This window comes from Phyllobates terribilis, unplaced genomic scaffold, assembly GCF_046119375.1.
Source record: "Phyllobates terribilis strain yellow unplaced genomic scaffold, ASM4611937v1 Scaffold_4__5_contigs__length_816908805, whole genome shotgun sequence".
NCBI lineage: Eukaryota > Metazoa > Chordata > Amphibia > Anura > Dendrobatidae > Phyllobates > Phyllobates terribilis.
Genome location: NW_027362764.1, coordinates 468643417 through 468668962, shown reverse-complemented (window position 1 = coordinate 468668962; position 25546 = coordinate 468643417). Strand labels below are relative to the sequence as shown.

The 25546-nt window shown below is 41.0% G+C and overlaps 1 protein-coding gene across 4 annotated transcripts in view; it reads right to left on the bottom strand.

Moving 5' to 3' along the window:
- Positions 1-7247: 7247 nt before the first annotated feature.
- The window catches only part of LOC141265511 (serpin B6-like), a 47099-nt gene continuing 28800 nt past the window's right edge, over positions 7248-25546 (bottom strand). The window contains exons 5-8 of one of the 4 annotated variants that reach the window (XM_073678681.1): positions 20190-20332; positions 18245-18412; positions 15298-15487; positions 7248-9687 (exon numbers count right to left, since the gene is read on the bottom strand). In XM_073678681.1, coding sequence (XP_073534782.1) covers positions 9464-9687; positions 15298-15487; positions 18245-18412; positions 20190-20332 — 725 coding nt within the window. In that variant the 3' untranslated portion in view covers positions 7248-9463. Of the gene's footprint in view, positions 9869-13056; positions 15488-18244; positions 18413-20189; positions 20333-25546 lie in introns of those variants that run through there. The other 3 variants (XM_073678680.1, XM_073678679.1, XM_073678678.1) reach the window with 3 other exon arrangements.

Genomic DNA, 25546 nt, shown 5'->3' with positions numbered 1-25546 from the left:
ACTGCATTACTCAAGGTTCCTTGAGTGGCCTCCATAATCCTTAAATGGAAGAAGTTTGGGACCACCTGAAGTCTTCCTAGAACTGGCCGTCCAGCCAAACTGAGCAATCGTGGGAGAAGAGTCTTGGTGAGAGAGGTAAAGAAGAACCCCAAGATCACGGTCTCTGAGCTCCAGAGATGCAGTAGGAGATGGGAGAAAGTTTCACAAAGTCATTGCTGGCCACCTTAGAAGTCTCCAGTGCTTTCTCTCAAACCATTTTATAGTGCTTTTGGAAGTGTGTTTTGGGTCATTGTCCTGCTGGAAGACCCATGACCTCTGAGGGAGACCCAGCTTTCTTACACTGGGCCCTATATTATGCTGCAAAATTTGTTGGTAGTCTTCAGACTTCATAGTGCCATGCACACGGTCAAGCAGTCCAGTGCCAGAGGCAGCAAAGCAACCCCAAAACATCAGGGAACCTCCGCCATGTTTGACTGTAGGGACCGTGTTCTTTTCTTTGAATGGCTCTTTTTTTTTCCTGTACACTCTATGTTGATGCTTTTTCCCAAAAAGCTCTACTTTTGTCTCATCTGACCAGAGAACATTCTTCCAAAACGTTTTAGGCTTTCTCAGGTAAGTTTTGCCATACTCCAGCCTGGCTTTTTTATGTCTCGAGGTAAGAAGTGGGGTCTTCTTGGGTATCCTACCATACAGTCCCTTTTCATTCAGACGCCGACGGATAGTACGGGTTGACACCGTTGTACCCTCGGACTGCAAGGCAGCTTGAACTTGTTTGGATGTTAGTCGAGGTTCTTTATCCACCATCTGCACAATCTTGCGTTGAAATCTCTCGTCAATTTTTCTTTTCCGTCCACATCTAGGGAGGTTAGCCACAGTGCCATGGGCTTTAAACTTCTTGATGACACTGCGCACGGAAGACACAGGAACATTAAGGTCATTGGAGATGGACTTGTAGCCATGAGATTGCTCATGCTTCCTCACAATTTGGTTTCTCAAGTCCTCAGACAGTTCTTTGGTCTTCTTTCTTTTCTCCATGCTCAATGTGGTACACACAAGGACACAGGACAGAGGTTGAGTCAACTTTAATCCATGTTAACTGGCTGGAAGTGTGATTTAGTTATTGCCAACACCTGTTAGGTGCCACAGGTAAGTTAGAGGTGCTGTTAATTACACGAATTAGAGAAGCATCACATGATTTTTCAAACAGTGCCAATACTTTTGTCCGCCCCCTGTTTTTAGGTTTGGTGTGGAATTGTATCCAATTTGGCTTTAGGACAATTCTTTTTGTGTTTTTTCATTGAAGACAAATTAAATGAAGATAATAATACCAAAGAATTTGTGATTGCAATCATTTTCAGGAAGAAACTGAGTATTATCTGACAAAATTGCAGGGGGCGCAATACTTTTGGCCACCACTGTAGATAACATGTTTTGATCGCTTATTTTACTACAATGTTGCGGAGGCCAATAAAAGCACAATTATGGTGTTTTGATTTTTTTTTTCATTACGCCATTTACCAATTGGATTAATTAATTTATTTAATATTTTTACACACTTTTATGAATGTAGCAATACCAAATGTGATTTTTTTAATGGGGCAAAAAAGGGGGTGATTTAAAACTGTATTAATGTATTTAATAGTCCCCATAGGGGACTTGAACCTGTGACCATCTGACTGCTTGTACTATACATAGCAGAACATCAGCTGCTCGAAGCAGATGATGGCTGAATTATTCAGCCATCATCAGCCAGGAAAGATGCGGGCTCGATGTGTGACTCCGCATCAAAGTCCGTGACACGACATATGACGTCACTGTACGTCATTTGTTGTGAAGGAGTTAAGTATTTTATATCAGTATTTGATACAGTCATTTATTCTTATTGTTGGTTATGAAGGAAAAAGATGGCCTGCATTGTCAGATTGCAGTTCATGCAAAGATTACATTGCAATTTAGACTTATTGGAGGGAGGTTGTTATAACTAAAGTAAGGGTAGTGGTGATATTTTCAAAATTATTTTTATTAGGGGTGGGATTTTTATAGTATAGGGGACAAGGAGTCAGGAAAGAGATGTAGGGAAAGGTATGGCAACCAAATAAAAGAAAAGAGAAAATGGGGTAGGGAGGAAGTGGAGAGGGAAAAAAAAGGAAATCATCTTAACATAGTTGCACCACAACATTATACCAAGTGGAAAAATAAAATAGAATTAAGCATAGATTAAAATAATTCTGGCAAAGTAATAAAATATCATATAAAGCGGTTTCTCTTGCTTGGAGGAAAAATTGCGTTCCAAGAGGACCATTTGGAATTATATTTAGGTAGAGAGTTATTCCTTAAAGCTAAGGAGATTTCAAAGGCGTTACGGGAGAACATAATATCAATTATGTCAGAAGTGGTGATATTTTCAATACAACCAATCAAGTAGCTGCTTCTATTGTATTATCTTAAAGGGAGTTAGTAACCCTCAAAACTCAAATTAAATTACTTCTACATTCCGAGTAGACTTCGCACCTATAAAATCATACCTGTTGTACAGAATTCACCAATTTCATATATAAAAAGTTTTATTACGTACTTTAATGAGTGATCCTTGGTGCACCCTTTTCGTGTCCCAGGGCCCAGTTCCACCGCCTTAATTACAATCTCCCCTGCATCTCCCCTTATGCTGCTGGGCACTGGCGTAACTAGAGTCCGATTGGCTCCAGTGCAAAATTTGGACCTGGGCCCTCACCTTCATGTTCATCAGATGTATGTGACGCACCCCCTGGGCCGTGTGTGTGTGGAGATACCCGGAACTGGACCCGTTGCGGATGCTGGGGGTTGTAGTCCTTGCGTGACGGGGACCCGATCCCGTGGCTCAGGGTGGTCAACTGAAATGGCAGTCTATTTGTGTGGTTTTATGATATTTAAATGTCCGACTACGCCATCCGTGGATTGCGGTCAGAGAGTACCGCCACTGCAGGGAAGACCGCTGAGGCTGGTATTGGGAATGCAGCAGAGAATAGTATAACTCCCCACGGGAGGAGTATAGCCTCAGGGCAGTAAATAGGGATGTTGGTGGTGATGGTGCGCGGGAGCAGCAGTAACCACACGGAGTCTGTCATGCAATTCAGGGTCTTTACTGTTGGTGGTATTAAGGGACCCGTCCGGAATACAAGTTAACAATGGAGGCCTGGTCAGTCTGAGAGCAACTGGGAAATCCTGCTGGTCAGGGGGAGTTTGTAGGCCTACCGGGCTGACTTCACTCTTTCTTGGCTATCCTGCTGTAGTGTAGTGGTAGCCCACGTCTCTGAGTGCACAGTGTTGTTCTCACTCGTATGACTGGCAACTCGGGCCTTCCGTACTTCTCACCCCTCCAGGGCAGTAGTGGTCCCTCTCGTGTGGCGGAGCCTCCGGGCTTCCTTGAGCCAGAGGACTTGAAGTCCCCTGCGTGGTGGTTTTCTGCTGCTGGGCTTATAACCCTCACAGCCTCGGACTCCAGTGTCCGGCTTTCCAAGTCTCTGGTCAGGACGAACTCTGCTAGTTCCCCTCCTCGCCTCGTGTTCCTCCTCTGCCTACAGGGACTCCTCAGCCTGCTGCTGACCTGTCTCTATCTGCGACCTTACTGGAACTTGGCTGGAACTAGACTCTCTAACCCCGCCACAGATCCAGTTTATAAAGGGCAGGTTTCTCCCCTTCCTGGACTGAGGCAGGAGGTGCTGCATGCTAATTGTCCCCAACCAGGGAACCTCCCACCTGCTCTCAGACATGACATTGCTGTCACTGTGGTGACCAGACCTGGGGTGCCACATATTGGCCTTGTAGCATTCCATATCCTCTGAAGACATTTGTTCACCCTCTCATGTAACCAATGTCTTCCATCCTGTAATAACGTCATCGATTCTAGCCCACTCCCTGTAGTAATATGTCAAGGGCTGTCACATTGTAGAAGGATCATCTTTATTCTCATTTGCACAAGGAAAGACTAGAAGCAATGGGATGAAACTAAATGGGAGGAGACACAGATTAGATATTAGAAAAAACTTTTTGACAGTTAGGGTGATTAATGAGTGGAACAGGCTGCCACCAGAGGTGGTGAGTTCCCCTTCAATGGACGTCTTCAAACAGAGGCTGGACAGACATCTGTCTGAGATGATTTAGTGAATCCTGCTTTGAGCAGGGGGTTGGACCAGATGACCCAGGAGATCCCTTCCAACTCTACCATTCTATGATTCTATGATCCCCCATCTTGGTCCTTTCGTGTAATACTGCCCTCCATCCTGGCCCCTTCCAGGTATAATATCCTCAATCCTGGACCTTTTCCTGGTATAATGTCTCTCAAGTTGAACCCCCTCCAGTAATGTTGTCCCCGTTCCTGGTATGATTTTTCCCTTTCCAGGTATAGTATCCTCCATCCTAGGCCCCTTCCTGGTATAATGTCCTCAATCTTGGGCCCCTTCCGGTAAAATATGCCCCCATTCTTGTATAATGTCCTTCATCATGGGCGCCTTCCAGTAATACTGTATTTGTCCTCCATCTTGGCATAATGCCCAATCCTGAGCCCCTTCCAGTAATATGTTTCTCATGCTGCTATAATGCCCCCCTTCTTGGGCACCCCCATGCCCATAAAGCGTGGGGCAGCGCATGACGTCCAAGCCATGAGGCGCCAGTGACTTGCACAGCTGCCGACTCAGATTGGCCATCAGCATAAATTGCAGTGCATTGAGATTGCAGGTCTCTGTGCTGCAATACATTTCAGCTGAATGCGTGTCCGTGGACTTACATCAAACTGAAATGGCAGCTGGAGTCAATGGGCCTCCCTCCTGTACGGGCCCGGTTGCACACACTGCCACAATGACAGCTAACGCCCCATGTTGACAGGGCTCGCTTTGGAGTGCTGCTTAAATCAATTCCTAGCCCTGCATATACTGACACTGCAGGTGCTGAGAGATCCTTCCTCTAGTGTCAGCCTCAACTGCTCACTGCACATAGGGTTTCCACAGTACCAAGGGGCTGATGCTGGACAATGGAGAGGAATGAGAGTGTAAAGTGTGAGAGCACCTAGCTCAGGCAGAAACACAGACAGAGTTCAGGCAGTGCTCACTCTTGGCAAACCCGTGATGTCAATCAGAAACAGAGTAACTCCCCAAAATGCAAATTGAGGGGGTGTAATGGTGAACTGAGCCCTTGGCAAAGATTTATTGCGGGTGCAGGTCCCACTAATAGGATCAACATCTATCTTTACAACAGGGACACTTTTTGCATACGGCCTCCAGTGGAGAGGTGGAAGGGATTTATGGCGCCCCTGAGGGTTCGACCGCCACAGGGATGCTGCACCTCTTTAATGGGGTGTAGTGTCCCTCCTTTGAGGTAAGAACAGTGCGATGGTCAGGACCCTACCTCCACATCCAACACCACACTTCTCCCACCAGAGGGGGCTAGAAGGCACTAGGTGCTGCCCCCACTGGAAGTTGGGAGACAGGGGAACCAAGAGTTAGGGGAACCAACTAGTGGGTGAGGGTGGAGGACTCACATTTTAGTGACAATATTTCATATTTAATACACAGCCATTTTGGTTCTGGGTTCTTTGATCGTGACCTTCCTCCCTGAGCGTGGATCCTGTGTGGACCTGCAGAGGATGGAGGCACGGCCCTCGTACCCTGGCCTTGGGTCGAGAGGCAGGTTGCAGATAATGTATGTCTCAGCCCAGTCTAGGACCATGACCAAGAAGGCCCGGAGCTTAGGAGTGTAGCTCCACCGCAAATGGATTCCGGGGGGGATGCAGACGGAGCGGTATACGCCACCTGTCCTCGCGTACCTGATCTATTCAGAGGGATTCCGGCTGCAACAGGGGTACCGGCCCCCGACACCTGACCTTGCTACTCTACGTCCTGGTCAGGGAAGCCCGGTAGGCCCCGAGGATCCCATCGGGTAATGGAAGGAGCGGAGCTGCCACCAGTACCCTTTTTCTGAGCGAAGTTCAGAGGGAGACCCGGCCTATCTACACACACAGACAGGAAAGGACTCGGTCTGAATTCTAGGAACACTCCGGTGTGGGGTCCTGATTGAACACTTGACTTACTCGGAGGTTGTCGGACCCCCGTTCCTGGTGACCGCAGAACTCCGCGAGGATCAGGGAGAAGCCTTGCAGCTGTACTCTACACCGTGAGTAAAAACCCTGGAAGTCAACCCCTATGGCCTCCGGACTCTTTATTCTGCACTACACCGCACTACGCAGCACCAGACCTCCTAGACTACAACCCCCTCCATCCTGCCTCTCTCTGTCCTGAGGCCCTGCTCCGCCTGTGGGGAGTTGTAACAACGACGGCTGCCATAACATCCTGCCTCAGTGGACTGCAGCAGCGCTGGTGGCCTTCACCAGGTGCCACAGGTGGAGTAGTCGAGATCAGCCACTCAACCAGGATAAGCCCATACCATCCCTCTTTTTAGTGTGACGGCCCTGGGCACGGAGTGGGTCCGGGCCACGGCTGCACCCCATCTACCACACAGGACCCGGCTCCGAGTCCCCCATCTCCCAGGGTAGGGCTTCCATCCATCGAGACTCAAACAGATTCCCATAGAAATTAATAGGAATTGTGACCACCTATCCCACTGACAACAACATGGATGAAGGTCCTGTTTTGGAGATAGAAGCAGGCTATTTTGGTGAGACCCATATCTACTATATATCTATGGCATATACTGTGGATACGTCAGAAGTATATAGGATAACAAAACACCTTTACTGATCTCAATATATTTTAAATACTTGTAGCTACATCTGAATTTACACAATTTTAGGGAAATAAACTTCTTTCATAACACAGACCTATGACAGAGAGCAAGCTGTAGGGGTTAAAACACAGAATTCAGTGATGCCTCTCTTATCAAGCTCTGAGGTTTTGTTTGCTTACAATGATTGTTTTAACACCAGTAGTTCATCTTTGCTGTGACTAGATGGTGGTGAGCCATTGTCCAACACTCCCCCACTCCTGTGACAGCCAGCTTACTGTCTATGGACATTGTACATGGAGAGACTGGTGTGGGCAGGGTTAGCTTTCTCAGCTCGGCTTCATTGCTAAATCTAAAAATTCTGACAGTGTGAGAATGGCTGCACCCAGTAATCTAAGTGATACATCATTGGATTCAGCTTCTCTTTGCCTACATCAGGCTGCTCTCAGATGAGGTAGCAAAAACCTGCTGACATTACTTTTAAATGAAAACAGTGCTTCCTTATGAGGGCAAATTACAAATCAGGACAATCTTGAAACCATTTAATATGTTTTATTGCAGTTTTAGAAATGAACAAAGTACATTTGTCTTGGATAATATTTGGAAAGAAAGGCAGCCATGAAACCCTGAAGTAGAGGTTCTACTAATCTATTGTAACAGTCCATCAAAGATCATACATTCTTAAGAAGATTTCTAAAAAATAGGTAACATCACTATCGAACCCTGAACTGCAAAATATGCAATGTTACTCTTTGTGAGAAAATTCCAATATACCGTACATAAGAAAATTAAAATTTGAAAAAGAAAAAAATATTCTGGCTTTACAAAAAAAAATAAATAAACAATTGTATAGTGAAAAGCAACTTTGTAATTGGAACATATAAATGCATCAGATTTATTACAATATGTCAAGTTTTTTTTTCCTGTATCATATCTTTTTTGAATATCTTTTCATTGTACAATGAATAAGTTTTATTCATATAAAACCAAAAACATAACCTTTGGATTTGATAAAAACTAAGATAGCTACAAAAATAAAAGTACAGTCTAAAATACCTATAAAATAAATGCAAAGATTCTTTCTTGTAACTTGTAGTTCGTGACTTAGAAATCCCTCTACTCTGTACATAATGAAACACAAAAGCAACGTTACTAGAAATAAAATTGGAACAAATGTACATATATTTGTAAATATATATTTTGCAAGTATATTAGAATTAATGCATCCAATGAAATTTTGTATTCGCGGTCACAAAAGGCAAAGATATCTTTAAAGAATTATAAAAGTAGTAATTCTTAGATAAAATTTCACTATACATGTGACAGTTTTTTTGTCCCATGAAGAAAACTCCTACATATGCAACATTAGGAGAAATGTATACATTACTATCCCCTAAGTAAAAGGATTTTCTGCTGACAGATTCACCAAATGCATTGTCCATACATTTGATATTCATGAAATAATTAATTCCATTTGTCTGTTCCTCAAAACAGAGCAAAGGAATGTCCGTATGGTAGCGTGAATGAAAAGATTTGTATTTTAGCAAGTTGATAAAAGCTAGTGATTTTTTTGTAGCCACTGACCGTTAACGGATTTGATGAAACCCTAAACTAGACAACTGAACACAAAGCTCTCAATCATCATAAATGTACTAGGTGCACAATATGCAAAAGGCATTTGTGTAACAAATTGATGGAGACAATTTTGAAACATTTTAAGAACGAAATGTGTTTTTTAATGCCTTCATCTGACTTTAATGGAATTATCTTGAGAAATAAAAAAAATAAGTCACTAATGACCTGACATTATAGAGTAGAGAGGCAGCCATCAGCCAAGTGGTGCTGTATCGAAAAGCCAAAATAGCAAGAAACGACAGAACTTCCTGTGCCACGTGACTGAAAACAGTAGCAGCACATCGGGCACATTTGCTGATATAAGTTATCTAATAAGTACACCTTGTTACTAGGAGTAATACATTAGACAGTCATTTCTTTCACCCAGATAACCCCTAACTTGATTTTTGTAAGCACTGATTTAATCTTAGTAAGGGATTAAAAGTTAGTCATCATTATTTGGAACCAATAATAAACTGGCGTATGTCTACATGCCAGTACATTACAATCTGTCATTACTGACCTAAGAAAAGTCAATATGGAAGTACAATTCTGGGGGGCATTAGTTTCACCCATCATGATTAAAGTAGTGGAACTATAGGGATTAGGACGGTCTCCAATGTTGGATGTTACAATGGCAGTGCCACTGACAATCACACAACACCCAGTAAAAGTGAGATTTCGAAATAAAACAAGAAGGAAATAGTATGGTATCAAATATCTAAATATATATAGTTATGTCAGTTTGATTATACTACAAAAACAGCCCATTGTTTGATCATTGCATAGTGTTCAGAAGAATTGTACAGCAAGGCTGCTTAAAAGACTAAAGCCATGGTCATATGTTTTTTGTTTCTGAAAGGAGACCATAACAACAATACACAAAGTAGAATAAAGTAATGCATGTAAAAGGGGTTTTTAATCCCTAATCACACTGCAGAATCAAAAAAAATAGGACATTTTTCAGAGCATACGGTGGATTTTAAAATTTGTAGTATTTTGTCTGAATTTTCCGTGTAAGGCATTATGATACGTTAAAACCCATGACATGAACGTTACCATGTTAGTACTTCTGGATATACTACTGATTTTCCAACGGTTGAGCTACTGTTCAGGACTGCAATGTGGAAATTCAGCTCTAAGGGGAAGTGAATCTACCAAAGAAAAGAATGGAGCGGCTTTGCTTGTGTATGATAAAGAATAGAAAAGGATGATCACATGTGAATTTTAGTACTATCCGAGCACAACGTAGCATAATGACTGCTCCTGTAGCAGCAGCCGCTTCTGTACCCTCCTCATTCACCTCTACAAAGGATTTATGGAACACTTTAGAAAGAACTAAATCACGATCACCAGACATGCCTGAAAAATCACATTTGCTCATGTCAAAAGCATCTGTCATGCCTAAAGCTCCAAGAACAGATTCTAGATCGTAGTAGTTTTCTAGCTTGAATTTAGGTAAAGAGAGTTCCACTTCAGTTCTGTCCATGTTGTCTGGATTTGTCAGATCTGCAAATTTCTCATATGTGAGTTCCCGTTCAAGCTGGAAATAAAATATGAACATATTACCAAACATGGTGAGAAAGAGTAAAATAAGACACATTTAGGCTAGATTACGGTGATTATTTCCTCATTCATTAACAAAAATCAGTTTTACCCAAAAAATTATAGAAATGCTTTGTCGCACCAACATCATAGCTAAATTATACCAAATTAGATTGGGATGTTTTGCAATACAAAAAAATTAAGATATTCTCTAGCCAAAATGACAATAGAGACACAGAAAATGTGTTATTTTTTGATTAGAATAATTATTAGTCATGCAAAATGAAAAAGTGAATTATTTAAAAAAAAAAATAGTTTCACCTACGCAACAGGAAGCTCTTTCAGTTTTACTACGTCCATCTTGCAAGATTAACTCTAGAAAAGGACACTGATCCACACAACACATTTGTCACAATGTCAAACAGGTCAGTTTTACAAACAACAAAATGTCAGCCTAGAATTTCTGCTGTGGACCAGGGTTCAGAATTTTTTAAAAGATTAAGAGCGAAAATAAAGCAGCTCTCATCAGACACTTTCTATGTCCCTGTTGGTCATTACTAAGCCATTCTCAACACAATGGCTATTGCCCATTTAGTCAATCACTGGCAGTGTCAGGTTGCCGCTCGTGCCAATTGTTGGCTGAGCAGGCATTACTTCCATTTCTGGTGTGTTAAGACAGGTGCAGGAAGTAGAGACGAGCTGGGACTAGATAAGCTTCACAATGGTTGGTGCAAAGGATCAATGAGAGACTTGAACACTAAAGTCCCACTGATTGTGCAGAATCCTCATTGGGCACCTGAAAAACTCTTGGAACAACAAGTATTGGGGAGAGGCTTTTAGAATTTAGAAATCAAATAGTTTGTTGTTAAGGGCAAGAAATCTTATTACTTCAGCATTGACCAAGTTTATAAGGCAATCTAATAGAATGCCTAACTTCTATATATAAAAAAAAAACAAAGAAAAAAATCCTTCGGGAAAGGAGAGCCTGACAACAGCAATTTTTTCATACTGCAATAATTTGGTTCTGTTTAGTATATACAGTTAGGTCCATATATATTTGGACAGAGACAACATTTTTCTAATTTTGGTTCTAGACATTACCACAATGAATTTTAAACAAAACAATTCAGATGCAGTTGAAGTTCAGACTTTCAGCTTTCATTTGAGGGTATCTACATTGAAATTGGATGAAGGGTTTAGGAGTTTCAGCTCCTTAACATGTGCCACCCTGTTTTTAAAGGGACCAAAAGTAATTGGACAGATTAAATAATTGTAAATAAAATGTTCATTTCTAGTACTTGGCTGAAAACCCTTTGTTGGCAATGACTGCCTGAAGTCTTGAACTCATGGACATCACCAGACGCTGTGTTTCCTCCTTTTTGATGCTCTGCCAGGCCTTCACTGCGGTGGTTTTCAGTTGCTGTTTGTTTGTGGGCCTGTCTGTCTGAAGTTTAGTCTTTAACAAGTGAAATGCATGCTCAATTGGGTTGAGATCAGGTGACTGACTTGGCCATTCAAGAATATTCCACTTCTTTGCTTTAATAAACTCCTGGGTTGCTTTGGCTTTATGTTTTGGGTCATTGTCCATCTGTAGTATGAAACGACGACCAATCAGTTTCGCGGCATTTGGCTGGATATGAGCACACAGTATGGCTCTGAATACATCAGAATTCATTTGGCTGCTTCTGTCCTGTGTCACATCATCAATAAACACTAGTGACCCAGTGCCACTGGCAGCCATGCATGCCCAAGCCATCACACTGCCTCCGCCGTGTTTTACAGATGATGTGGTATGCTTTGGATCATGAGCTGTACCACGCCTTCGCCATACTTTTCTCTTTCCATCATTCTGGTAGAGGTTGATCTTGGTTTCATCTGTCCAAAGAATGTTCTTCCAGAACTGTGCTGGCTTTTTTAGATGTTTTTTAGCAAAGTCCAGTCTAGCCTTTTTATTCTTGATGTTTATGAGTGGCTTGCACCGTGCAGTGAACCCTTTCATGCAGTCTTCTCTTTATGGTAGATTTGGATATTGATACGCCTACCTCCAGGAGAGTGTTGTTCACTTGGTTGGCTGTTGTGAAGGGGTTTCTCTTCACTATGGAGATTATTCTGCGATCATCCACCACTGTTGTCTTCCGTGGGCGCCCAGGTCTTTTTGCATTGATGAGTTCACCAGTGCTTTCTTTCTTTCTTAGGATGTACCAAACTGTAGATTTAGCCACTCCTAATATTGCAGCAATTTCTTGGATGGGTTTTTTCTGTTTTTGCAGCTTAAGGATGGCTTGTTTCACCTGCATGGAGAGCTCCTTTGACCGCATGTTTACTTCACAGCAAAACCTTCCAAATGCAAGCACCACACCTCAAATCAACTCCAGGCCTTTTATCTGCTTAATTGAGAATGACATAACGAAGGGATTGCCCACACGTGTCCATGAAATAGCCTTGGAGTCAATTGTCCAATTACTTTTGGTCCCTTTAAAAACAGGGTGGCACATGTTAAGGAGCTGAAACTCCTAAACCCTTCATCCAATTTTAATGTGGATACCCTCAAATGAAAGCTGAAAGTCTGAACTTCAACTGCATCTGAATTGTTTTGTTTAAAATTCATTGTGGTAATGTCTAGAACCAAAATTAGAAAAATGTTGTCTCTGTCCAAATATATATGGACCTAACTGTAAGTACAAACAAAAATATTTTTTTTTTATTTCTCTTCATTCTTCACAGGAAGAAGAGTGTCCTCTGATGGGCTGTACCAGTTACATACTGTCCCCTGCCGGATGCTGATGCCTGGATATGGTCAGGGAACACAGTACAGAGTGTGGACAAGTGGCGCCAGTCTGGAAGGAGAGTATAATATCCTAAACCCATCAAGTTTAACTTTTAAAGAGTTTCCTATATTTTCGTATTGTATGTGCTTGTAATTCCTTGCCATCTACAATATTTTATGCTTGCTTCTTCTACAAAGCAGTTCAGTAGGAAAAAAATCTGCATGGCTGCAAATACCCTGCAAACATTAATAAAAAATAAAGCCAAAAACATGAGCTAAACATGTATATATCTGTTAAAAGGCCAAAACATTATGCAGTAATATATCACATGGTGCCTGAAAATGTGCTTGTTCTGGTGAAGGACACATGTAAACCATTGCACAGAAAATAAAATAATTGAACAGACACATTATATTATTTTGGACAATTTATTGTGGCTTTTAAATGTTATGGGTTTAAGAACATATTACCTATATTTCGAAAAATTAGAGAAATTATCATTGCAAATCTCATATGAACAGAGAGCAAATTGCAGAAGTAGTGCAAATATTCTGAAAAATGACAATAATATACAACCTTTTTGAACTCTTTGGATATACTGTAAGTATGAGGACATTACATAAATGGAACCTCATATGAACAACAACAAATGGGAACATACACTATCATTATTTAACAAAAAAACTACACCAAAATGCAGATTCAGTGTGTGAAAAATTAAGTACACCCTCATTGCTTTCCTGGTAATAAAGATAAATAAGGTCATTTACAAACAATTTTGAGTCCATAATTCTACAGTGAAAAAGATTATTCATAAAGGGAAAATATTCAAGAGAGTTGTCACTCTTTCCAAGAATGAACATCTTCGTAAATTCACTCCAAGGTGAGACCATGCAATGCTCAGGGAAATTGCAGAAAAGCCCAGCTCTACAGCTCAAACTCTAAAGGCCTCAGCGAATTAAGTGTTGAAGTTGATGGCAGAACAATTAAAAAAAAATGGAACAAGTAAGGCTTGTTTGAAGGGTTGCCAGGAGAAAACCCCTTTCTTTAAAAAAAAAAAAACCACAACCGACAAAACGCACATAGCAGCATAAAAAACTGTAATAAGTTGCAATAATCTTCTGGGACAAGGTCATTTAGACAAACTAGACCAAAGCGCCATATTGCCTTATGCTACACTTTCAAAAAATAAACCGCATATCAACACAAACACTTCACTTACTGTGAAGCACAATGGTTGAGGGGTGATGTTTTGGACTTGTGTTGCAGCCAATGGGTCTGAGTACATTGCAGTCATCGATTGTGTCAACCATGAGCTCCTCTTTATACCAAAGTATTTTAGTGACAAACATGAAGCCATCGATCTAAAAGCTAAAGCTTGGCCGAAACTGGGTCATACAACAAAACAATGATCTGAAGCACATGAGTAATTCTACGTCAGAATGACTGATAAAGAATCAAGGTGTTGCAATAGCCTAGTCAAAGTCCAGACCTCAACCCAACTGGAAGAGTCATAAGGGAGCTGTGCACAGACGATTGTATACAAATTCTAAAGAAGTTGAACAACGTTGTAAAGAATAGCCGGCCAAAATTCCTCCTGAATGATGCAAGAGCCAGATAAACTCAAAGCGAAAAGGATTACTTCAAGTTATTGCTACTAAGAGTCATCCCACAGGGTATTACTTCATGGGGTGTACTTTATTTTTCACACACTGTTATGCACTTTGGCCTAGTTTTTGTTAAATAAATAATGACACAGTGTTATCTGATGGTTGTAATTATCTAATGTATAGACCTAAAGATAAGCAATTTTTTTTCCTTATGTCTGGATACATAAAACATACAGTTTAAGCAGGGTGACATTAGAATGACACTGTATATAGGCCCAATTGTATTAAGACATTCTACAATCAAATCCTTAAGAGGCTACACACCATTTGGAATCACTGGTTTATTATCAATTTAATGGCAAAATCTGTGCAAAAAAAGGTTCCAACAATCGAAAAGGCAACACATTCTTATAAATGATAAGGGGCTACCGGGGAAAAAAAAATTTGGACAGTAACATTCCTTTTTTTTTTTTATATGGGTACCTATAGGCCTCAGATAAAATGTAAGGTACTGTAAATATGCTTAGCATAACCACAGGGTGTGTGGGTGGTAACATACCAAGCATGCTGTGATACATAGCACAATGGAGCTTATATGGCCTAATTATCTAAGTTAAATCTGGACTTGCTGTATCTGAGAAACAGATTTTCAATATAAAGAATTAAATGTTATTTTATTTTGTGGATACAGTGATAAGTGTAATATAGAAGGCACATAACAATTAAATGGATTTAAGTTGTGGATGGAGAGCAAAGAAGGAAATCCTAGTTGTGACTACGGTTCAACTTTTTCCGTAGGCTGAATGACCCTTAGAAGTGAACTGATGTAATTTCTTAGGGTGCAGAATATCTACCAGCAAACAAGATGCTGCGGCTTTGTGTATGAGTGATGAAGAACAGAAAAGGATGGTCACAGACAATCTTTGGCACAATCATAACACAGCGACACATCATAATGCCAGCAGTGGCTGCGGCAGCCTCTGTACCCTCCTCATTCACTTCCACAAAAGATTTGTGCACTACTTTAGACAGGACTAGATCATTATTACTAGACATTCCTGAGAAATCACATTTGCATTGGTCAAAGGCATCAGGCATTCCCATGTCACTAAGTACAGATTTCAGGTCATAATCGTCTTCTAGCTTAAACTTTGGCAAATGCAACTCCATTTCTGTAATGTCCATTCTTTCTGGATCTGTCCATTCCAAAAATTTGCTATATGATAACTCTTTTTCAAGCTGAAAAGAACAAAACATTACAACAGTTACATTACAAAGAGGTCTTAGAAATTTAGAAACTATGCATGTGGTAGGGCAGTGGTCCAAGCTTGGAACTCAGGACAAATGCTGCCATTTCATCAGATCTAGGAAATGAGTGTAAAAGATAGAAAAAAAAATGGGACAGAAAAAGTACAGTAAATGATGTTGGTCAAACTCATAGGATCACTTGTTTGGCCACAAGGCATTTCCACCAAACATGTAAACTAGGATCAGCCAAGGACAGAGAGGGTGGATAGAGTCCTGCCAGACAATTTTGGCAGCATCTTTTTCTCAGGAAACATTCTGCTTGATTTTATTTTCCTTCATTGAGAAATGTTGGGGGAATGTTAAGTTGTATTAAATGTACCAAACTATCAGCATTTTAATTTTTTTAGACCACAGGAGCCTTGGATACAGATGTGAATCTAGCCAAACAGCTAGCAATCTAAAGAAGAAATTCTGAATGTTCAGCCTTCCAGTTTCTTGTACAAGATGGAACACACTAAACAATACCAAGCCAGTTTCTGTGACTGGTCTCTCATATGGAGAAAAAACAAACACAACAAAAGACAGGGGTACAGCTTACTCAAGAGAAAACGAAAAAAAAAATAAATTAACTTTACAGAGTTAAACAAAAAAATTTAATTTAATTAAATTAACAGTAAGGTCAACTCAATCTCTGTAATGAGTCCATATTTATGTAGTATGCAGGTTTATTTGTAGTTGTGTTGGTGCCTTACATAAATTGCACCCAGATCCATTTGTCTTGTTAGTGTCAGCGTTCTTATACAGCACTAAGGTTAGAAACAGAAAGAGGCAAGCAGACCTTCCCACGGGCTGAGAAAAGCACCTGCAGTATTTAGTGTAAGCGGGGTAGTATCCAGGGTTCTAAAAAGCGCTGAAAACATAACTAACTGAACAAATATTATACATTCTTATTAATTACATAATGATCAAGCATAGTGAGTACACCAGACCACCAAAGTCATTCTGACTGTAATTCAGCCTTACTGTAATTGTCTGACTGTAATTCATACACTTACTTAAAGTGGTTCTTTAAGAATGAATTATTTGAAGGGGACGGCCAATTTATTACAAACGGCAGCCCGTCCTAGTCAAGTGTCAGGTCTCAAGAGCGGTGTTTCTTTAGCCTGCATCCTGCTTCGTTGTCTCAACTGACAGTGGAGCTGAATCGTACACACATACCTCCTTGATCCAAGGAAAAGGCCTGTGACATCAGAAAAAATAAATAATCCCTTGACTGAGCAAAGGAGACTGTGGCTGGAAAAAAAATACCGTGTTCAGACAGCCAAAGAGAATTTTTATTTCTTCTGATGTCACAGCTCTTTTCCTTGACTCATGGAAGTATGTGTGCTTACAATACATCTCCTCAGTCAGTTGAGACACATGACTCAGGAACTGTATATTTTATGACTGCAGCCCATCCTGACATTTGACTAGGACGGACTGCTGTAAGTGCCCACGATGCAGAAATGTTCCGGATTTTTCCTGAGCGTTTCTGCATCTCCCTGGCAGAAAAAAAACGCATGCGGATTTTATATGTGTTTTTCCTGCCAGGGACAAGCGTAATTGAAGCGTTATGATCATGCGATTTCGCATGCGGGTTGTCAAGCGCTTTTAGCATCACTTGGAAAGTGCTTGACAACTTGGTCACACTATATAAATCCATGCAACCGGCATGGATTATATATAGTGTGACCAAGTTGGTTAAAAAAAAAGAATAAAAATGGTAAAAAAAAAAAAACATTATACTTACCTTCTGATGGCCCCCAATCTCCTTATCAGATGCATCCGGTCTTCCCGGTGTCTCGCGGTTGTGTAAAAGGACCAGCCATGACATCATGGTAATTGGTAGTGTTGCGTTTTTTTCCGCAATGATAAGCCACAGCGGAAATTTCCGCAGCATGTGCTCAGCACATGCGGATTATCATTGGGGAACATAGCAGACCTTCTACCAAGCGGTTTTTAAGCGCTTCTGCAGCGGAATTGCCGCTGCGGAAACGCTTAAAAAACGCATAGTGGGCAAACAGCCTTAGAATTATGTGACAGGGCCATTTTATTACATTCTTGGATAACCACTTTAACTTCTTCAACATGTGTAATACAATTGTAAAGTATTCATTACAGTCATTACAGATGACCATCTCCATTTACTATTTAATCAGCCAAACAGTAGTTCTAATAATTATTAGTTTCTGAAATGGATTATCCTAGCAGATGTGGTTTTGTATTTTGGCGTTATCAGTAAGACCACCAGTCATATCTTTGGTGAATCTGTGTAATTAAGTACATCACATGAGAGATTAAAAACATTATTTATATATATGAACTGGAGGGGCAAGTACCCCAAAATAGTCAGCTGCAGATTGGTGTCTCCTTTTCCAGGAGATTCTAAATTAGTATAAAATCCCAGTCATGTGGCAAGGCCTAAAAAAGGGAGGGTTCCGACATCAAGTAGATAGGTGCCAATAGGTGGAACTAGGGAGATAACTTACTGTCTTCTGGAGGAGAGTTAAATTTGCATTTTTTTAAAAAGACTCCCTACACAAGCTGGCAATCTCCACAAGGAAAAGGGTTATGCCCAGTTCCTACTAGTCACGAGATGCAGAGGAAGAACTGTTAACCATAAGCTTTAGGTAAGATCAATGCACACTGTTTCCAAAAAAACCTTAAAAAAGTGGAATGAATATGGACTTCTAGTGAAGAGTTCCTTACCTTCTCTAGTCCAGTAGTCCCATCTTGAATATCATCAGGAAGCATTATGATCATACTCAATTCATTATTAACATACGGTATCTCAAGGACTTTGGTGAACAATTCCCCAACATAAGTCATTGGATACTTGGCCTTTTTGTACATCATCTGCACTGGTTTGGTTTCATTCTGAATAAGAGAACACATTTTGTTTAAAGCTCAAATAATTAAGTTTGTACAAATGCAGAAAGATGTAATAGAATACCATTTGAGGTCAAAACACATGCAGCTTCTGTGTGATTTATTTTGTCTTATGTGGAGAGGATTGAATGAAGCTTTTGCAGACTATAAAGTGCACCTATCCTTCTTGGTGTTTTTATTTAATAAGTCAAGAATGATGGGCTTATTCATTTCGTAAACTATCTTCAAACAGGTCAAGGCTCCATTTCTTGGTGACAGTTCCAAATCCCTTGCTTTCCTTCTATTAATCTCCTTAATGGGGTTGTCCATTGAAAACAAGCTATCACTCGTCTACAGAATAGGTGATAACTGATTTTTGGGTGTCCTACCTACTAGGACCCACACTAATAAGCAGAAAGGGGAATTTTTTTATTCCCATTACAAAATGGAGCTTCAAGTTGTACACCTAACTGCAGCTCAGTTCATTCATGCTCTATGAAATTGGCGGAAAAAGCAGAGAGCGGCGCTTGGGAGCCACATAGGGAATGACTGGAGTGGTGGTTGAGCAAGCGCTCAGCCACTACACTCTATTAAGGATAAAAGTTCCCAGTTCTGCCAACTAGTGGACCCCCACCAATCAACAAGTTATCACCTATCCGATGTGTAGGCGATTAAGGAGTTATCAATAAGCTAGGGATCACTGTAGATAGTCTTATTTTTATGTAAAGGGACATAGAGCTTTGGAGTGTGAGCACATCCTATTCTGATCTGGAGTCAGCTCTAAATGTTTACCAAGGAGCACCAAATCTAATCTAAGAGGATAAGGCAATTACGCATGCAGCAATACTAAATATGTTAATTTTTCATTCTTTACATTTCACCATTTATGTTTGGGGAAAAAGGTGGGCGAGATCATATTATATATACACACACACTTTTATCTTAAAGACCCACCTCTTCCGACAAGCCTACAACCTGCAGTAACCACAGATCCACCATACTGCTGTATGACCAGCTCTACCCTCACCTACTGTATCCTCACCCATCCCTTGTAGACTGAGCCCTCGCGGGCAGGGACCTCGCTCCTCCTGTACCAGTCGCTGTCACGTTGTGTTCAAGATTATTGTAATTGTTCTTGTATGTATATCCATTTTTCACATGTAAAGTGCCATGGAATAAATGGCGCTATAATAATAATAATAATAATCTTATTACATTTTTAACTAGTCTCCTTAGGGAACTTGAACCTGCAATCTCACATGCTGGCATGAGGTCCCCAGAATGTCCCAAGCTGACATGGCTATGAATTGGCACCCCACAATTAAGACACGTGGGTTCGAAGACTGTCATGCTTGACAGTGGCATTTTAAAAGGTTAAACTGATACGAGCATCAGTTACTTTTAGGTGGCCACGTTACATGTCACATCCTGCATTGACATTAAACAAAGCTGGCTGAGCTCCTGAGTCTGCTACATACAGTGATCGCATACATGTACAGCAACCATCGCTAAGGGGTTAAACCTCAGATCAAATTGTGATGGTCTATGTGCAGGAACTGAAAGTCTACCTTTAGAATACTACATTGCACATCTCAGCATTGTATTGGGGAAAATACAGTGGACTGAAAAAAAACAACACAGCAGACACATTTTAATATATAATTTCTATTGACCAAACATCACAATTCCTTGGGTCATTTGGGCAGACAGGATAAAGAACATGTCCCAAACTTTGCTGCCAGATCCCCTAGAAGAATAAATATAAAAAATACATATTTGTGCATACCTTATTTAGCCTGAAGGGCATTTCATGTGTGCACTGTTTGTCAAACTGGTTTGCCCAATTTCCTTTGAAGTAAATTGCATTGACAAGCACCAACTTGGTAAGGGAATCCACACTGCCACTGGGCAACAGGTCCTGGATTTTGCCTGAAATTAAAGTCGAGCATTAATGCAAGACAGTCCTATGTTCAAGATACAAGTTCTTTTTAGTTCTTTGGTATCTGTCCTCCATGGAACAAATGCCATATTTATCAACAGGTGATTTAATGCAAGAAAAAAAACATATTGGACCTGTCATTGCTTTCCATCACTAAGGGTTATGTGCACTCCTTAAGTATTTGGTGCAGACATTTCTGCTGCAAATACTGAAGTGTTGGCAGGAAAAACGCAGCATAAAATACGTTAGTTATTCTGCATGCATTTTTTCACCATTCAGTAGAATATGTGAAAACCGCTAAAAGAATTGACACGCTGCAGTTTTCAAACTGCTTCAAATGTGCAAGAAAAATTAGCAGCATTTGGGCGCAGAGCAGGGCTCGGAAGGGAAGGAGCACCATTTGACTTCTTGAATGCAAGATTGGATAGAATCGAGAGAGGACGCTATGTCAGGTTTGGAGAGCTCCTGATGTGGCTAACCAGTGGAAAATCCCCACAATTGAATTGGAAACTATCAGGGTTGTGGAGTCGGTAAGCCAAACCTCCGACCTCAATTTCCATTACACCAACTCCGACTCCTTCATACATGGCTCATGTTTAAGTGATAAATTTACTGTAGCACAGATTCATCTCAGCTAAAAGTCTAGACCCTTAGATCAGGAATAGAACATTTCAAAACTTTCCCAAATTCTTATGAAAAAAATATTCCCCATAAACTGCATTGCACTACTGTTCCCAATTTATTATCTATTTTAGGAGTCGTTGTCGGTCCATTTTATAACGACTCCGACTCAACACTACTGGAAACTACAGCCCGCAAGGATTTTATCCAGGGGTATAGTGAGCATGTTGCATCCACATGTACAACACAGAATTTGAGAACATTAGGTTGTCATATTGAAAAAGTTCATTTTTTTCACAAATCTTGCTTTAGCCCCAAATTTCTCTCTTTTGCCAGAGGCAACACCGAAAAGTGGACTGCACAATTTGTAACCCACTTTCTTATGAGCGCGGCGATACCCCACATGGACAAAAAGTTCGGTTTGGACAAATGGCAGAGCTCGGAGCTGCTAGAGCAAAGCAGGGTGTACGCCTGCTCCGCGCTGAATGTTCTGCAAGCCATTACTATTTTCTATACGCCTGCCTAACAAAAAAGCCTAAACCTAATCTAACACTACTACACTTAAACCTAATCTAACACTAGTATTTTTTACTTTTGAAAAAACTGCAATCCTAACCCCAACAAGCCTAAACCTAGTTGCAAAGAATGAAAAAAATAAAAAAAATCTGACAAGGAGGATGACACAGGATGATGGGGTGGGGAGTGATCAATAAGCTTCAGGAGATTTACAGTAACAGTAGGTAGAACGGAGGCAAAATTTTTAATTTTTGACTTTCTTCACTGACAGGGCAGCATTTCGGGTGTAGTTTATCTCTCTTCTTTCCCAGAACAACTACAAGGAGACAAGAGAGAAGCACAGCCCAAGTGCTGCCATGTTTACTAATATTGGGGGCTTTTGATCACTGTGATAGGGTCACTATCATAGTAATCAAAAGCCATTAGCCAATGAGAAAACTCCCAGCGGTTGCCGGGTGCAGGGAGGCAGATCTTGGCGGGCGCACTGCACATGCGTAAGCTTTTCTTTCAGCAGAAGAAGGAGGGGGGCCAGGAGATCACAGATCCGGTACCGTAGGGGGCTCGGGGACCCAATTTCGCTCTTCTCTGATATGTTAGATCATATCAGAGGAGATAGAAATTAATTTTAAATCACACTTTTTTTTTTTTTTTAAATGTGATCGCAGTTATTTGGTGAATAACTGCGATCACGTGACAGGTGACCGTAAAAACCGACCCCGATCATGTTCTCCAGGGCGCTATACCCTTATTTCTAAGCGCCATTAAAATGCGGCGCTGAGGAATGAGTACCCTTACTACCACCATTAAAAGGTGTATCGACGGTCGTTACAATAAGAGGCACATGGGCTTCATATATGCTATATGGACAAAAATATTTGGACACCTACACATTACACCAAGAGGAGCTTTTATGCCCCTCAAAAGCCCTTGAGAAGTAACTAGTGCAAAAAAATTTCCTGGCCACAACAATTGCAAAATCTCAAAACACCCTTGGTGAACTAAAAGGCTTAAGCAAACCCCTGAAAAACAATCCCATATCGTTATCTCTACTGCACCAAACTTTACAATTGGCACAATGTAGTCAGACAATGTTCTCCTGTCATTTGACAAACCCAGCCTCACCCATCAAACTGTCAGATAAAGAAGCGTGATTTGTCACGTCACGGAACACATGTCCACTGCTCCAGAGTCCAGTGGCTGGAAGCTTTACACCATGATGTTTGTTATTGAGCTTGGTGATGTAAAGGCTTATAAGCCTCCCAGTACACAGTTTTTGTGCTGATGTTAATACCAGGGGAGGTTAGGAACTCTGCAGTTGAGTAATCAAAGGATTAGCGCGTGAAAAAGTTTCTATAGATATGCCTCAGCAACCCCACTCTTTAGCTTTACTCGTCCTCCCCTTTGTGATTGGTATTATTGAAAAGTGAAAACATTTAGAAACCAAAGCAACTCAGCCACAGTTGATCTTTAGTCGGGAAGAAATTTAACAAACTGACTTCTTAGAATGGTGGTATCCTATTACAGTACCATGCTTGAATTTAGAAAGCTCTTTCTAATTTTCTAATGACCCTTTCTCTTTTGCTTGTAAAGGCAGACTGCATGGTTAGTGACTGAACTTTATACACCTACGGCAATAGGATGCAATGAAAAACCTGAAGTCAAATTATTAAAGGGAATCTATCAGCTACATAATCTGACAGCAGCATGATTTAGGGACAAAGACCCTGATTCCCGAGATGTATCACTTAGTTTACTGGGTACAGCAGTTGTGACAGAATCCTTTTTCTCTGCTGAAGATCTAGCAGAGCTTGGGATGCTGAGCGGTGTATAACCCCACCCACTTTCTGTGTATACTGTATATTGACAAAATTGCCAAATCAGTGCTGGGAGCAGGGTTGGACTAGGGGACATGAGGCCAATTTGTACTCTACTGATATTCCCCTGCTAAAACACTGATTTTATTGAAACAGAAAAACACAGCATCAAGCTGCTCCCATATTACACAGCAAAAATCTGCTGACAATCTTCCTTTAAGAAGTGTGTTCCCATAATTTTTTCCAAATAATGTACATCAACTAAGCATGTGTTGTGTTTTGAGGCAGAGACTGTGGCACCAATTGAATAATGTGCTCCTGCTAAAAAAAAAAAACACTTCACATTGTTTCAACATTTTGGGCTACATTTATAAGAACTAACAGAAAAAAAAAATGTTCTTGCTTTCAGCCAGTTCATTAACGCCATATTTTGACTAGTTACTTTAGTTCAGTTGTCTTCTAGAGAAATTTTTGATAAATGAAGCGTTATGTATTTTATACTTGTTTATATTGCATAAAAAGAATGACAATGTACGATATCCATTTGTTCCTGAATAACAAAAGAAAACTTCCCAAAGATAGGGTATGTGAACATGTTCAGGATTCGAAGCAGAAATTTCCTGAGCGTTTTTGCCTCTCCCTGGCAGAAAAAACGCATTTGGTTTTTACATGCGTTTTTGTGCATCAATGAATGCTTTTTGGCGCTAAATAAAGTTATTTGGTGGGACATTGCTTAAACCCTTGGATTACCATAGAACTGGGGTGAGTATGTCGGTTCATTTAAATGATTAAAGAATGTGTCTGCTGTAATTCAAATAAAGTATTTAAACCGTGCTTGTGTTTATTTAACTCTTTACTTTAAGTTCGGTCATGAAAAGGTTTGATTGACACCTTGACATAACCAAACAAAAGAGCTAGGTGTCAGCTAATCCCATTCACCCAATCTTCATTAGCATGTAATTTATGCGACTGCTGTGAGCTGAATTTTAGCCTGGGCAGGTGCCATTAGGCAAACATTTCCCCTGGCCATAATTAACATTTCACATCTGGTTCGTTAGCAGCTACGTCTCCCAATCAGCAGCGCTTTGGACACAACGTCCAAAACGCTGTGTCCAAAAACGCGGTGTTCTAATGCCGCACTTTTGTCGGTACATGTGAATCCACCGCATATAATGACACTTCAATCGGTCAAAATCTGCAGCGGAGACCAGCGTGTCCACTACAGAAATTGACATGCTGCGGGTGAGTTTGGGTACGTGGCCAGTGTCAGGAGCAGCTGCAGGTTCGACGCTGCGTGTTTATACAGCGTCAAACCCACAGCGTCCAGATGTTACAGCATAGTTGATGGGATCTCTAGAAATTCCATGTTCACTATGCGTGCATCTGAGGCTGCGAATCACCCGTGGACACTGACATGTGGCGCGTCTTTCAGGACCGCAGCATGTCAAATTCTCTTGCAGAGTCGCTAGTCTCCGCAACATAAAATTGGCCACTAGAAAGTATTGAATGCGGTAAATACACATGGTTCAGTGAACACAAGGGGGTTTACCTGCGTTCAATAGAATGCAACCGTTTTGGATTAAAAAAAAATAATTGCGTCCAAAGCGCTGCTATGTCCGGATCGTGGGCACAGAGCCTAAATTTAAAAAAAAAAAAAAAAAAAAAAAAAAAAAAATGGCGTGGGCTCCAGCGTCATTTTTATAACCAGCAGAGGGAAAGTCAACTGCTGAGGGCTGATATTAGTAGGCGCGGAAGGGGCCATTAGCCAAAAATGTTCCCTGGCTATTAATAGCAGCCCACAGCTGTTTGTTTAGCCTTTACTGGCCAGTTTACAGGGGAACCCAGAAAAAAATTGATGTGGGGTCCCCCTATAAAATCTAACCAGCAAAGGCTAAACTAGACAGCTTCAGGCTGGTATTAATAGCCAGGGAAAGGGCCATGGACACTAGCCCCATCCGCGGCTATTAATATTACCCCTCAGCAGTCTCAGAAATGGTGCATCCATAAGATGCGCCAAATCTGCCGCTTAGCCTCGCTCTTCCCACTGCCCTGTAGAGGTGACAGTGGGAAATGGGGTTGGGGGTTTACGTTAGCCTTGTAATGGCGGCTGACGTGAAGCCCAGGTTAGTAATGGAGGGCGTCTATAAGATGCCCCATTACTAACTGCGTAGTAGTTAACTGCGTAAGACACGGCCAGACTAAACTATTTTAATAAAATAAAAACACACGGTTCTACAATTTTTTTTATTACAC